Genomic DNA, 15,508 nt, shown 5'->3' with positions numbered 1-15,508 from the left:
ATTTGGATATCAAGTCTACTGAACATAGTGAACCTATGAGTATTTTTCTCTCTAAATGACCAGGGGGATGATGTGTCCTGCACACACAGCATCTAGCCAGTCCTGGACACATACTAATTGACTTAGCTTAAAATGTATGTAAACTTTTTAAATTTAAAAACTTTGCTGCATATGAACCTGCCTCTTTGGACTCTGATGGTTTCCGTTTATAAGTGAACTGCTCACTGAGAGGTTCTTTAGGGCTGTGATCAGAATGAGAAGAATGGTGCCTTCAGCTACTGACCTGGGAGTATAGAATTTTGCCTCATGAACTACATTAACTAGAAGGGAATATAGAAATAAAGAAGTATAAATTACAAGACTGACATCTCTTTTTATAGGGCTGTGAACAATTCTAATTATGGTTGGAGAGCCCTGAGACTATTAGCACGGAGAAGCCCTCACTTCTTTCAGCCAACCAACCAGCAGTTTAAAAGTTTGCCAGAATATCTCGAAAACATGGTAATAAAGCTAGCCAAGGAATTACCAGTAAGTAACACATCAATTTTTACATCCTTTAGTTCGCGTTACCTTCTTTTTTTAAACTGCTATTGCTGTTTGAGCTAAGAGCTGAATTTAGCCTTTATCATGTGGGGAAAAAAAAAAATCCATAAACCCCCTTGTTTAGAATGAGAAAAAAATGCATTTGGGTATACATTTATAGGAAGTACATATATAGATAAAGTAACTATATAAAAATTAACTTATTATACTTTAACTTATTTTTTCTGTGTGCCAATGCATTATATTTTATCAAAGGTAGGGCCCATGGGGTAGTGTGATAGGCAGTTTGGCCTATCTTTCTACTCTTTTCCAATACAATATGGTAATAACTATACTGTATGCACAAATCTGAATAAAATTACTCAAAAAAAGTGTTAAGGACATGGTTGCTCCCCCAGTCTTCCCTAGACCATTGTTACCATATGCTGAGTACTTGCAAGTCATCTTACCATACTTCTTACTGGCTCCCTTCTTCCCAGGTTGGAATAAGAGTCTTTCCAACCTTCAGTCTTCCCCGCCCACCCCTCCTTCTCCAGGTTAACACTGTCCCACTGCGATCCTTACCTGACATTCACATTTAACACTCTCAAGGGTAAAGTTCTGGGCCCCGTAATTGGAATCTCATACCTAAATAGAAAGTATGCCCAGTTATCTGGTTTTAGAAGTTGGCATTCTTTTAAAACATTCTTTTACTCATTTTAGCCTCCTTCTGAAGAAATAAAAACAGGTGAGGATGAAGATGAGGAAGATAATGATGCTTTACTGAAGGAAAATGAAAGTAAGAATTGAATTTTCTTGGCTATTTTACAAAATTGGAAAAGATTGGGGTTCTTTGTTGAGAGGTACGTTATTTGATCTACTTCTCAACTTCTACCATCTTTTTCAGCCGTTTCTTATAGTGAGGAATCTAAAACATTGCTTGATAATAACTTTTAAAATAGTACCTTTTATACAGTAAAATTTGGAAGTGTTGGGAAGAAAAGTACTTACATTTGAAGGCAACTCATACCTCTGTTAATTCTTGGGGTTTAGATTGGGGGCCGCTGGTTTCAGAAGCCTTCCTAATTATAATAGAGGCAACAGCTTTAGCTTTGATTGAGTCCCTAATGATCATAAGAATGGTACTTCAACCCGTGGAAAGTACAAAAAGGAACTGTTTTACTTTTAAAATAAAGCTTATTAAAGATGACTAATATCTCAGTGGCCCCATATTCCGTTTTATATTTTGAATCGTACACATCCTCGTACTTTGTTCATAATTTATGTTTCCTGTGTTTTCTAGGTCCTGATGTTCGGCGAGACAAACCTGTAACAGGGGACCAAATAGAGGTATTTGCCAACAAACTGGGTGAACAATGGAAGATTCTGGCCCCCTACTTGGAAATGAAAGACTCAGAAATTAGACAGATTGAGTGTGACAGTGAAGACATGAAGATGAGAGCCAAGCAGCTGCTAGTCGCCTGGCAGGATCAGGAGGGAGTGCACGCGACACCTGAGAACCTGATCAATGCACTCAACAAGTCTGGGTTAAGTGACCTTGCAGAAAGTCTAACTAATGACAATGAGACAAATAGTTAGCTTTTTTTTTTTATTATTAAAACTGTGATAAGCTTTTGTTACCAAGCAGCATTTGATAAGAGGTTCACTGGTTTTGGTAAACAATAAACATTTTTATAACAGTTGTACAGTTGGCTGGTGCTCCAAGAACAACAGAATGCATGGTGCCTCTTGATGACTGACCTCAGGGTCTGGGGGGACAAGGGGGTAGGTTGGGGAAATGGCCAAAGTAAAGTGACCTCAAGGTCACATAATATTTTTGTTAATTAAACATTTATAAAGTCAGTAAGCAATATTTAGGGGCATGGTGTTTGTTTCCTAAGATACCCTATGCCAAACTGGTTTCCTGCATTCCATTAGCAGTTATAGAATTTAACTTGCTATCCTGAACATCCCACAGTAATACTTTCTGAAACTATATGACTGCTCTAGTCTCATCTATGCTTTAAAGCAGAGGATCAGCAAACAATGGTCCGTTTGTCACCTCTTTTTATAAGTAAAATTTTAATGGTACACAGCCATGCTGATTCTTTTAAGTACTGTCTATGGCTCCTTTCATGCTACAACAGCGAAGTTACATAGTTGCAACGAAGACTTATGGCCTGCAAAGCTTAAAACATATTTTTAAAATACCTGGCCCATGGCAGAAAATATTCTCCAACCCCCAACTTTAAAAGAAATGGGGTGAAGTCTAAAACGTAGTTCATTTAGCCTTAGAGAACTTATTTTAAGCTCTCAAGTCATTAAAATAGGGGTACATACCTCAGGGATTGTTGTGAAGTTCAAATGAGATGTATGTGAAAGCATCCTACAAACAGCAAAGCACTATGTAGTCATCATGGCTGGAGAGAGTTTCCATTCCCACGTAAGTTACCCTTTAGGGCGCTACGGTCATTGTTTTGAATCTGGAAGGAGGGCTAAGTGCCTGTCACTAAAAATATTCTTGCTGGGGCTTCACCTCACTCACTAGTCCAATAGTGATCCAGCACAGCTCTAATATCAAAAGGGCCTCAGTGCGAGGGGCACAGCACATAAGGCACGCTCAGGAACCAATCAAGACATTCTCTTGCTTATTCTCTGTTTTCAAAGATCTTATATGAAAGGCTGAATTCTAAAATAGCCTAAATAGTTTAAAACAACCCTAGTATAAGTCCAATTTCTTATACTTTATAATGCTTTTCTGGATCAAATAAAATGAAGTGTTTTGTTAAGGAATTATAATTTAAAATGCTAATTCCATACAAGGCTTATATACTTTGTTCTAACCCTACCTGATCTAGTAGCTACAGCATCCTCCAAATCGTAAAATCTGAATTCTAATTCCTAAATTGGTGTCCTCAAAATTGTTCAGAACAAAATTAGTGAATAAAAAAACTTCACAAATTTACAAGCATCACACCAATATATAAAAGAATCATTACAATTCTTAAGGTCTCATCCTCCCTATTCTATTCTATACCACCTCCAAGGCAAAAGGAGTACTGATTGCCAATTATTAAAGCTTAGCTGAAGAAGCTATTTACAAATAAATTTTCCTGAAATGCTTATTTTATCCCCTAGTGTTCTTAGATTACGTTGTTCAAACGTGAGAGGAAATGGCCATTATTCTCTAAGAATCTAATAGTTATCACTACTATGCTCTGCAGAGCATTAAAACAGCATAAGCAAAGATGAGATTTCACGATAATCCCCAAAACTTTATTATAAATATCTAACTCAAAGGAAATCAGACAAGTCAGCTGATACTCTATCCTTTTGCAACCAAGCAAGGCTCCTAAAACAAAAATGAATTGACTAGAGTATTAAAATGGAAGAAACATACCATATATTGAGATATCTCATACTCTGGTATTTCTACCATCACTTTAAAAGTCATTGGTACTAAATTTTGATAGACATTAAGAATTTGGACAAGGGAGTTGTCCAAAGTTGACAAGGGAGTAGAAATAAACACCCAACTGAGCCAAGGAACAGATCTGATAACATGGTTGCACTCAGCATCCAAAGAACTCCATTACTTTTACAACTCTATTCCTTTTTAAACAATATTATGCTAGCAGGCAAAGACTAGTTTTAAATGGATGCTTAAGAGCATAGTTAAACTAACCATCTGCAGAAACTGTAATAGTAGTAAACATATCTGAACTTCAGCCAAGCTCCAACACTCAACAGACAAAAGACTTGAGGTCAAACGCTGTTAGTCCCTCTTTGTTTTGTTTTTTTATTAAATATCCTAATTTTCTAAAAATAAGCAACTGGAGCTTGTCAACATTTTTAAGGTTGATTACTACAAAACCATTGCAAAGTTAAATGTACAAACCTAGTACATCAGAGACACAGTAATAAATGTATAATCAAATGTACTATTATTGATCACAATTTATTTTAAAGTCATGAAAAGCCAGCAACAGTCAGGCTGGACAAATACTTGATTGTACCCATGTTTCCATGGGATGGGGACAGCAGCACTGAGTTACACAATGAGATCAACACTTAACTTCCTTTCCACCGTCCTGGCAAAATTTTTGTTAGATAATGCAAAGGATGGGCAGCTACTCAATCACTGGTGGTTTGAACCATGCAAAAACAACAAATAATAGAGTAATAGGTGTGCAATAAACATCTGATTGCTGAATCTTGGGCTGAAAAAGACAGGAAGAAAAATTATCACAGAAGGTAATGGTTGAAAGGCATTTCAACTCATAATTTTTAAAAATTAATCCAAGAAATAAGCTTTTTAAAAATGTCTTCCTGTCACTTTTATATAGGGCAGCACAGTCCAAAGGCAATTTTCTCTTTTCTGTTATTTTTTAGGTCGATAACACAGAGTGGTCTGCGTCTGCCCTCTTTTGTTCCACATGAGGGGAAACATGTAAAACCACCTAAAAATCTTCCTTTAAAGCTCTGGGTTATAGAAATAAATGATCAACAAACAACATTTATTTCACACCTAAGCATAAATAGCTAAAATGAAGATTACTGTTCACTTTCCTCTTCCATTATTTCAATTCTGCGAGGCCCATAGAGTAGAACATAAGCTATATGCCAGTCTCCACCACCAGATAGCCTCAAGATATCCTCTGGTGTCACGATGCTGACCTTATCATCATCAAACTTAATCCATTCATCTAAAGTGCAAAAGAGAAGAATGAAATTAATCTCATATATGATTTTTTCAGAGTTCCATTGCAAAAGAGGTACTGAGTAATTTTATGTACAGTAGTATTCCATCTGCCATACCAACAGTTCTCAAAGAGTGGTCCAGGGACTACTCAGGTTCAAGATCCTTTCAGGGGTTCCATGAAGGTTACAACAATTTTTATAACACTCCTAAAGCATTATTTCCCTTTTCCCCCTCATTCTGTGAAGTGTGCTTTGGAGTTCTCCAGAGGTTACACAATGTGTGATAAAGCAGCAGACTGAAGGCAGAAACAGGAGAATCCAGCTGTCTCCTATTAAGCCTAACAAAACAGACTTAGAAAAATGTAAATCAATATAATTTTTTGCCTTTTTTGTTTTGGAAAAGATTGTAATTTTTATTTTGAAAATGTTATTTATGTTAATATGTAATGACTTCACTACTGTCAGTTTTAAGAGAATTAACTTCTCAGTTTTAATTTCTATTATAGTAAATATTAAGAGAGATAATCCTCATAAACAGAAGCTCTCTGGGATCCTCAATAATTTAAGAATGCAAAAGGAGTTCTGAGATCAAAAAGTTTGAGAACAAATGTGCTAAAAATCTAAACAACTTATCAAAATAGTATGGAACAATTTAAAAAAACAGAATCTTTACCTTGTTTCCTTTTCACCCATGACACATAATGACCTGAAGAGCTAGATCTTCCCTGATGTGTTAGCACTGCTTGTAAGTCATAGTATCCACAATTATTGGAGCCAATGTCTAAAGAAAGATGTAAACCCAATAATATTAGAAATGAACAGATATGTGCTTTCTCAAGCTAAGTAACAAGCAAGAACAACTCAAGTTTAGCCTAGAGAAGTACTACTTTATTGTTAAAATCCAATAAGATACTACTGTCCAATTAAAGGTTCATGAAAGATGTTTTAAGAAGTACGCTACCATTCATAGAACATATATTCACTAAAAAGTGATTTTTTTACTATGTCATACTACAATAAATCATAAGAAACAACTTTTTTTTAAAGCACAGTACCTGAAAAAAACGTGGAAAGACAGTAATTTTACCTTAAAAAAAAAAACTACACACAGTAAAAGTCAACTGAAATGAAGATTTCACTTACCATCAGCAAAAGAAAAGGGTTCATACTTAACTTCTTTTGGGGGACTACTCTTTTTGTCACTCTGAGGGGAAAAAAATTTTAATTTTAAGTTTTCATGATATTGGAAATAAAATTTATATTCTCAATGAGTATCCATCTCCACAAATATTTACTGTCTATAATGCAAATCACCAAGGCAAGACAAAGAAAAAATATGATCTGCCTTACAAATTGCTCAAATGATACAGCTACAGTTAACATAAAACTGTAAACCCAAAAGTCCTACTCTTTAACAACATACAGTCTCATATGTACAGTAGGAGATCCTGATTACAGAACCAACTTCAAACCACTAAACCTAGAGCACACCAGTGAATACAGAGTACAGATAAACACTGCTCTAGGGTAGAAAAAAACCAATTCTGCAACTTTTCCAGAATACTATCAAACCATATAGGTGAAGATAAAAGAAAACCTGCCTCAAAAAAACAGAAGTCGAATTACTGCAATTAATATTATATCTACTAAGCCACGGTCACCTGCCACTTCAGCTCAAATGAACTGAAATATTTAATTCAGCAAATATTTACCTACATTAAGAGGCATTTTTTACAACTTTAGACAAGGGTCTTCAGTGGGAACTCGCTTGCCTCAACCCATTTCAGTGTGTAATATAAAAACAACTAAGCAGGGGCTTCCCTGGTCATGCAGTGGTTAACAATCTGCCTGCCAATGCAGGGGACACAGGTTCGAGCCCTGGTCCAGGAAGATCCCACATGCCGCGGAGCAACTAAGCCCGTGAGCCACAACTACTGAGCCTGCACTCTAGGGTCTGCGATCCACAACTACTGAAGCCCACGCGCCTAGAGCCCATGCTCTGCAGCAAGAGAAGCCACCACAATGAGAAGCCCGCGCACTGCAGAGAAGAGTAGCCCCTGCTCGCCACAACTAGAGAAAGCCCGCGTGCAGCAACAAAGACCCAACACAGCCAAAAATAAATTAAAAAAAAAAACTTACTTAGTCACATGGACACAAAGTTCTTGAAGACTATAATGAAAATGAAGACAATGCAAGCAGTTTAAAAGATAGCTAAAGTGACAAGAAGCCAAAGAATCTTACAACAAAGAAAGGCAATTAGGTCAACCATTCCTTTATATATTTTTAATACCTAGAGCAACCCAAAAAAGGCTATACAAAGAAACACATTAAAAAACATTACACATGGGTTTTCCTGGTGGTGCAGTGGTTGGGAATCCGCCTGCCAATGCAGGGGACATGGTTTTGAGCCCTGGTCCGCGAGGATCCCACATGATGTGGAGCAACTAAGCCCATGTGCCACAACTACTGAGCCTGCGCTCTAGAGCCCACAAGCCACAACTGCTGAGCCTGTGCACCACAACTACTGAAGCGCGAAAGCCGTAGAGCCCACGCTCCACGACAAGAGAGGCCACTGCAGTGAGAAGCCCGCGCACCATAGCAAGGAGTGGCCCCTGCCTGCCGCAACTAGGGGGAGCCTGTGTGCAGCAACAAAGACCCAATGCAGCCAAAAATAAAATAAAACAGATAAATTTTTTAAAAATCAAATTCTTCAAAAAAAATTATACATAAACTAGAATTCTAAAAAATGTTCATGTAACCTACAAGAAGGGAAAACAGAAACAAAAATCAGAACAAACAGCAAATATAAAATAGATTCAAACACTAACATATTAAGAATTACATGAAATATAAATGGTCTAAATGTACCAATAAAAAGACAGAGGTTAACACAGGATTAAAAAACATGACCCAACTATATGCTGTCTATAAGAAACTACCTTCAAATATAGCATGGGCAAATTTAAAGTAAAAGAATGGAAAAAGGTGTATCATGCAAACATTAATAAAAAGAAAGCAGCAGTGGCAATATTAATATCAGATAAAGTAGACTACAGAACAAAGAAAATGACCACAAACCGAGATGGACACTGCATAATAATCAAAGAATCACTCCACCAAGAAGACAGAGCAATCCTAAATGTGTATGCACCAAATAACAGTTACAAAACATGAAAAGCAAAAAGCTAACAGAACTGAATGAATGGAGAAACATACAAATCCACAATTTTAGTTGAAGACTTCACTACTCCTCTTTCAACAACTGACAGAAAAACAGCAAGGTTACAGGAAAAAGCAACAACACCATCAACCAACTGGATCTAATCAACATCACATAATACTCCACTCAACAACAGTAAAATACACATTCTTTTCAAGTGCCCATGGAACATTTACCAAGATAGATCACATCCTGAGCCATAAAGCAAACCTCAACAAATTTAAAGGAATTTAAATCACACGAGGGTGTTTTCTCACCACAATCGACTCAAACTAGAATAAGTAACAAAAAGATAACAGGAAATTTTAATTTTAATTTGTAAATTAAACAAGACATTTCTAAATGATCCAAGGTCAAAGAGAAGTCTCAAATTTTTTAAAAATACAAGAAACATAATGAAAATGGAAATGCAATACAATTTGTAGAACACAATCTGAAAGCACTGCTAAGAGGAAATTTACAACACTAAATGCACACATCAGAAAACAGGAAGTCTGAAATAAAAGATCTAAGTTCCCACACCATAAGGACCTAGAAAAAGAGGAGGAAAATAAACCCAAAGCAAGCAGAAAACAAGAAATAATAAGAGTAAAAATCAATAAAATGAGATGCAGAAAAACAGAGAAAAATCAATGAAACGAAATGCTAGTTCTCTGAAAAGAGCAATAAAATTGACAATCCTCTAGCAAGACTGACAAAGAGGAAAAAAAGACACAAATTTACAATATCAGGAATGAAACGGGACAGATATCACTACACACCGTGCAAACATCAGAATCATCATCATCCTAGGAACAACTCTGCACGCATAAAATTGACAAGCTAGATGAAATGGATCAATTCCACAAAACGACAAACTACCAAAACATACCCAATATGAAATAAATTTGAATAGCCCATAACTATAAAGTTGAATTTTTAATTTTAAAACTCCTGAAAAAGGGCTTCCCTGGTGGCACAGTGGTTGAGAGTCCGCCTGCCGATGCAGGGGACACGGGTGTGTGCCCCAGTCTGGGAAGATCCCACATGCCGCGGAGCAGCTACGCCCGTGAGCCATGGCTGCTGAGCCTGCGCGTCCGGAGCCTGTGCTCTGCAACGGGAGAGGCCACAACAGTGAGAGGCCCGCGTACCACAAAAAAAAAAAAAAAAAACTCCTGAAAAAGAACTCTGCAGGCCAAGACTGTCTGACCAAGACAATTCTACCAAACGTTTAAAAGAGAACTAACACCAATTCTACACAATCTCTTTCAAAAAAAATAAGAGGAAAAAAAACAGCTAATAAACCAATTCAGGAGAGTAGAGGATGTAAAATCAATATACAAAAATCAACTGCAATGAATGCAAAAATGAAATTTTTAAAAACTATGCCATTTACAAAAACATCAAAAAGAATAAAATAGTTACAAATAAATTTAACCAAAGTACAAGAAGTGGACTTTCCTGGTGGCTCAGTGGTTAACAATCTGCCTGCCAATGCAGGGGACACGGATTCGAGCCCTAGTCTGGGAAGATCTCACATGCCACGGAGCAACTAGGCCCATGCGCCACAACTACTGAGCCTGCACTCTGGAGCCCGCGAGCCACAACTACTGAAGCCCACATGCCACAACTACTGAGCCTGTGAGCCACAACTGCTGAAGCCTGCACGCCTAGAGCCCATGCTCCGCAACAAGAAAAGTCACCACAACGAGAAGCCCGCACACCACACAAAGAAGAGCCCCCAGTCACCGCACGCGACCAGAGAAAGCCTGCACCAGCAACAAAGACCCAACACAGCCAAAAAGTAATTAATTTATTTTTTTTAAAAAAAGAAGGGGGTAGGGGGAAAGGAGAGTGGATTTGGCTACAAAGGGATCGTTGTGGTAGAGGAAATGTACTGCATCTAGACTACATCAATGTCAGTATCCTGGTTGTGATATTGTATTACAGCTTTGCAAGATGTTACCACTAGGAGAAACTGGGTAAAAGGTACTCAGGAACTCTATTATTTCCTATAACTTCATGTGATTCTACAATTATCTCAAAATAAAGTTTAATTTTTTTAAACTTGCTTTTAACACACACACACAGTAACCTGCAGAATTTAATTTTAAAATTTGGTATATAATATCACACTGGAAATATTCCTATTTACCAGGAAATATCTTTTTCCTTTTGAAGAAAACAATCCAACATATAATTCAGCTGTCCCTTCTCTGAATTTAAAATATACAATTTATTAAATATATAAAGTTGCTAAGGTTATAATTTTAACAGTTATAGGTGCTTGTTAAAAGATATGACTTAAGTTGTCACAGTGGGCATAATGAAGCAATATTCGATAACACTAACTCCATTTTAAAAAATGGAGATGCCTTACAAGGAAAATAATAAAATACTCTGAATTTTACAAGGCAAGATTTTACGTGAAGTGCTTTGAGGAAATAAATATTGATATAAAAGGAACATAAGCTGAAGATTTTTATGGGAAAAGAAAATTAAGTTTATTCTACCACGAAGGACCCATTTAGCATAGCTAGAGTTCTTTTTCTTATGCTAAAACACACCTAAAACTTTAAGGGCTTGCACCAATATCTGCAAGATTTGTATATATGCTAAACACAGGTTCATCCATTTTTACTAACAGGTTAACAATATAAAATGAATACTGGACACAGATTAAAGATAAACATATTAAGATTAGAAAATGACCAATAAAAACCTACTGTCTTTGGCTGATGATTTACTTTTTTATCTTCCAGATCCTTGAATTTTGATCGAAAAGAAATCATTTTCTCTTGAAGTTCTGGTGTACACAGTTCGTACACATCCAACATAAGAGGAAATTTAACATCCTATATACAAACCAAAAGGAAAAGGGTAAACAGACTTATAAAGGTAGTTATTTAAAATATTTATCACACTTTTTAAAGTACTGCTTTCATATTCAAATAAAGTTGAAAATAAGAACTGTAAAAATCACGTGGAAATCTATGCATTTGAAAATATGTTTATTTTCAATCTGGTCCTAACTTTTTTTTTTTTTTTTTTTTTGCGGTACGCAGGCCTCTCACTGTTGTGGCCTCTCCCATTGCGGAGCACAGGCTCCGGACACGCAGGCTCAGTGGCCATGGCTCACAGGCCTAGCCGCTCTGCGGCATGCGGGATCCTCCCAGACCAGGGCACGAACCCGTGTCCCCTGCACCGGCAGGTGGACTCTCAACCAGTGTGCCACCAGGGAAGCCCGTAGTCCTAACTTTAAGATAAAAAATTTTTTACTTTTCCATTAAACATTTTAACCCATGAAACTGACCGCAGAGGAGTTACCAAAAATTTAAACAACAGGGACTTCCCTGGTGGCCCAGTGGTTAAGAATCCACCTCCCAATACAGGGGACACGGGTTCAATCCCTGGTAAGGGAACTAAGATCCCATATGCTACGGAGCAACTAAGCCTGCGTGCTCTAGAGCCCACGCACAACTAGATAGCCCATGTGCCACAACTACTGAGCCCATGTGCTCTGGAGCCCCACACACCACAACTAGAGAGCCCACATGCTGCAATTACTGAGGCTGTGTGCTCTGCAGCCCGTGCGCCACAACTAGAGAGCCCGAGTGCTGCAACTACTGAGCCCACATGCTCTAGGGCCCACGTGCCACTAGAGAGAAGCCCGCATGCTGCAAAGAGCCACAACGAAAGATCCCGCATGCCGCAATGAAGATCCCATGTGCTGCAACTAAGACCCAACGCAGCCAAATAACTTTTTTTTTTAATTTAAACAATAAAAGAAGCATTTCAGAAATACTAGACTAGCAGATACTTCAACTACATTTAACCTGTTCATATGACCCTAAGTATATCTGAAAATGTATTATAAATTTCAGCTCAAGAGGCTAAAATTATATATACCTCTCCCAAGGATCAGACTCTATGGATGCACAGCAGAGCTACAGTTCAACAAAACAGATAAATCATAAGGTTAGCTCTGACATCAAACGATTACAATTTAAGTATTCCTTGGGCACCAGTAACTTAACACTCTCCTTTCACCTGGAAGAAAGGAACCGCCTAGAATAGAGTGTGTTATATTGCCCCTTACCCCACTCCCGTCCCCAAACCTACTGGACCAGTATCTCTGGAATTGAGGATCTGGTCTAGGGCAATATTTCTGGGGAATGGAGGGCATCCATCAGAATTACCTGGGAATCTTTTGAAAAATGTAAGACCTACTAAGGCCCCACTTAATCAGATGCTTGGTGGCAGTTGAGGGGCAGGCGTGTGTATGATTTAAAATAAAAAGGACAATAGATAATTCCAATATATATTCTTGATTAAGAACCACTTGTCTAATGTTAATAACTTCCCTATTTATAGTATTTTAAAGTGAGTTTATCCCTAAAAGAATAAAGAAACCTATTGTAAGTTATGAATTACCTTCAAAGAATTACAATAATTCATTATAGTAAAGTTCGTTACTAACCTTAAGAACTTTGGCATTCACAGATTCCTTCTCTTTATAAAAAAATCGAACCATCTGAATAGTCAAGTAAGCAGGCAACCGGCTGATCTTGGACTGAGGAGACAAAGTGGAAAGAAATTCTGTAACATACAAATACCACACAAATTTTTAATTTCTCAGTTTAGTAAAAACAAAGACTGGGTAACATTAATTAGCTGGAAACCTTTCTAGTAAATGGAACTGGATTCCAAAACTTACAGATTTGATGTACAAAGCATTTCTTTGCAATGTTGGAGACTGTTTGGTGATTTCTTCCTGAAGTCGCTAAAAAAGAACATAAGTCCAAACATTAAAGAATTTTCTTCTGCAATACAGTTATTTATTTATTTCTTTTAAAAATTATCAGCACTACTAATTAATAGACAACACACAGGACGTCAACGGATTTATACCCCTGAGAAATAATTTGAATGAAGACAATGTGGGAAGGCTTTTAGATATGGTTCAGTTCTTAAAAGGCATCAATTTTTACTGGCATGAACTCCTCAGAATGTAAATAATATTTGAAGTCTTTTAATTATGACCCAAATGCTCAGATTCTGAGAGTTTATACTGTATTTTATACAACCTAAGGAAGCCTTTCATGGTATTCCTCTACTTATGGATCAACAGAATATTCATATTAGACGAAAATTAAGAGAATGCAGATAATCCTTGTTCTTTATGCTTTATTTATCAAAGCCTTCCAGAACAAATCAGTTATTGTTAAATCTGAGAAAAGTCATAACACAGAAAACCTCTGTTAATCTAATAAATGTGGGAAAGCCTTTAGCCATTATATCTTATAACCATCATGTCTGCCATTCCACTCCTTACAGCCTGTGTGACACTGAGCAAGACAGTTATCCCTCTGGGCATCATCTGTAAATGGTGCTAACAGCATTTAACGTGACAGTGCTGTTGTTAGAATTACATGAGTTTGTACATGGAGAAAACTTGGAGAACTATTTGGTATATATTCTATGTTCAACAAGCATGTTATACTTGTATAAAAATTGTTTCAGGTTTGATTTTTTAAAATTACTAATTACAAAAGAAAGCACCATGGAGTAGCTTTTTAACATTTAACCAAGTTTAGCTGGCAACAAAGAGGTAAAGAAATATGGAGCAAAATTACTCAAAACTAAAACGAATGATGATAAGAAATCTAAAAAATTACCAAGACAACAAATACAACATCTCATTAATACATGTTATTAAAGAAAGGATATATGGTACAATGTTACTCATCAGGTAAGCTACATATCATTATCATCAATTCATGATCATCTAGAAGTTCCAGGTATACTTAGTTTTCCTGGAATTTTATAAAATTACGAAGAATACACCCTGGAGAGTCCCTGCCGAAACATTCTATACCACACTCTCCAATTAACATTTACATCATATTTTGATGCCCCAAAACTTGCATCATAATTTTTTATAGGACTTGGGGTGGTAAGCTAGTATCTGTATGCTATTTTTATTTTTACTTTTTTTTTTTAAACATCTTTATTGGAGTATACAATGGTGTGTTAGTTTCTGCTTATAATAAAGTGAATCAGCCATACATATACATATATCCCATATCTCCTCCCTCTTGCATCTCCCTCCCATCCTCCCTATGCCACCCCTCTAGGTGGTGACAAAGCACAGAGCTGATCTCCCTGTGCCGAGTGGCTGCTTCCCACTAGCTATCTATTTTACATTTGGTAGTGTATATGCCCATGCCACTCTCCCACTTCTTCCCAGCTTACCCTTCCCCCTCACCTTGTCCTCAAGTCCATTCTCTACGTCTGCATCTTCATTCCTGTCCTGCCCCTAGGTTCTTCAGAACCATTTTTTTCCCCTTAGATTCCATATATATGTGTTAGCATATGGTATTTGTTTTTCTCTTTCTGACTCACTTCACTCTGTATGACAGATTCTGGGTCCATCCACCTCACTACAAATAACTCAATTTCGGTTCTTTTTATGGCTGAGTAATATTCCATTGTATGTATGTGCCACATCTTCTTTATCCAGTCATCTGTCGATGGACACTTAGGTTGCTTCCGTGTCCTGGCTATTGTAAATAGAGCTGCAATGAACATTGTGGTACATGACCCTTTTTGAATTATGGTTTTCTCAGGGTATATGCCCAGTAGTGAGACTGCTGGGTGGTATGGTAACTCTGTTTTTAGTTTTTTAAGGAACCTCCATATGGTTCTCCATAGTGGCTGTATCAATTTACATTCCCACCAACAGTGCAAGAGGGCTCCCTTTTCTCCACACCCTCTCCAGCATTTATTATTTGTAGATTTTTTGATGATGGGCATTCTGACTTATAATGAGGTGATACCTCATTGTAGCTGTGATTTGCATTTCTCTAATGATTAGTGATGTTGAGCATCCTTTCATGTGTTTGTTGGCAGTCTGTGTATCTTCTTTGGAGAAATGTTTATTTAGGTCTTCTGCCCATTTTTAGATTGGGTTGTTTGTTGTTTTGATATTGAGCTGCATGAGTTGCTTGTATATTTTGGAGATTAATCCTTTGTCAGTTGCTTCATTTGCACATATTTTCTCCCATTCTGAGGGTTGTCTTTTCA

At 37.1% G+C, this 15,508-nt stretch overlaps 2 protein-coding genes across 3 annotated transcripts in view; one reads left to right on the top strand and one right to left on the bottom strand.

Moving 5' to 3' along the window:
• THOC1 (THO complex subunit 1) overlaps positions 1–2,223 on the top strand; it is a 41,933-nt gene extending 39,710 nt beyond the window's left edge. Inside the window, exons 19-21 of the mRNA XM_065889793.1 lie at positions 381–528; positions 1,246–1,321; positions 1,826–2,223. Coding sequence (XP_065745865.1) covers positions 381–528; positions 1,246–1,321; positions 1,826–2,121 — 520 coding nt within the window. The 3' untranslated portion in view covers positions 2,122–2,223. The remainder of the gene's footprint in view (positions 1–380; positions 529–1,245; positions 1,322–1,825) is intronic.
• A 2,224-nt stretch (positions 2,224–4,447) lies between these two features.
• Positions 4,448–15,508, bottom strand: part of USP14 (ubiquitin specific peptidase 14) — a 45,177-nt gene continuing 34,116 nt past the window's right edge. Inside the window, exons 11-16 of one of the 2 annotated variants that reach the window (XM_065889647.1) lie at positions 13,140–13,205; positions 12,903–12,995; positions 11,149–11,277; positions 6,367–6,427; positions 5,897–6,004; positions 4,448–5,228 (exon numbers count right to left, since the gene is read on the bottom strand). In XM_065889647.1, the coding sequence (XP_065745719.1) occupies positions 5,077–5,228; positions 5,897–6,004; positions 6,367–6,427; positions 11,149–11,277; positions 12,903–12,995; positions 13,140–13,205 (609 nt within the window). In that variant the 3' untranslated portion in view covers positions 4,448–5,076. The remainder of the gene's footprint in view (positions 5,229–5,896; positions 6,005–6,366; positions 6,428–11,148; positions 11,278–12,902; positions 12,996–13,139; positions 13,206–15,508) is intronic. The other variant, XM_065889648.1, reaches the window with a different exon arrangement.

This window comes from Phocoena phocoena, chromosome 13, assembly GCF_963924675.1.
Source record: "Phocoena phocoena chromosome 13, mPhoPho1.1, whole genome shotgun sequence".
Classification (NCBI taxonomy): Eukaryota; Metazoa; Chordata; class Mammalia; order Artiodactyla; family Phocoenidae; genus Phocoena; species Phocoena phocoena.
This window is presented reverse-complemented; position numbering and strand designations above follow the sequence as displayed.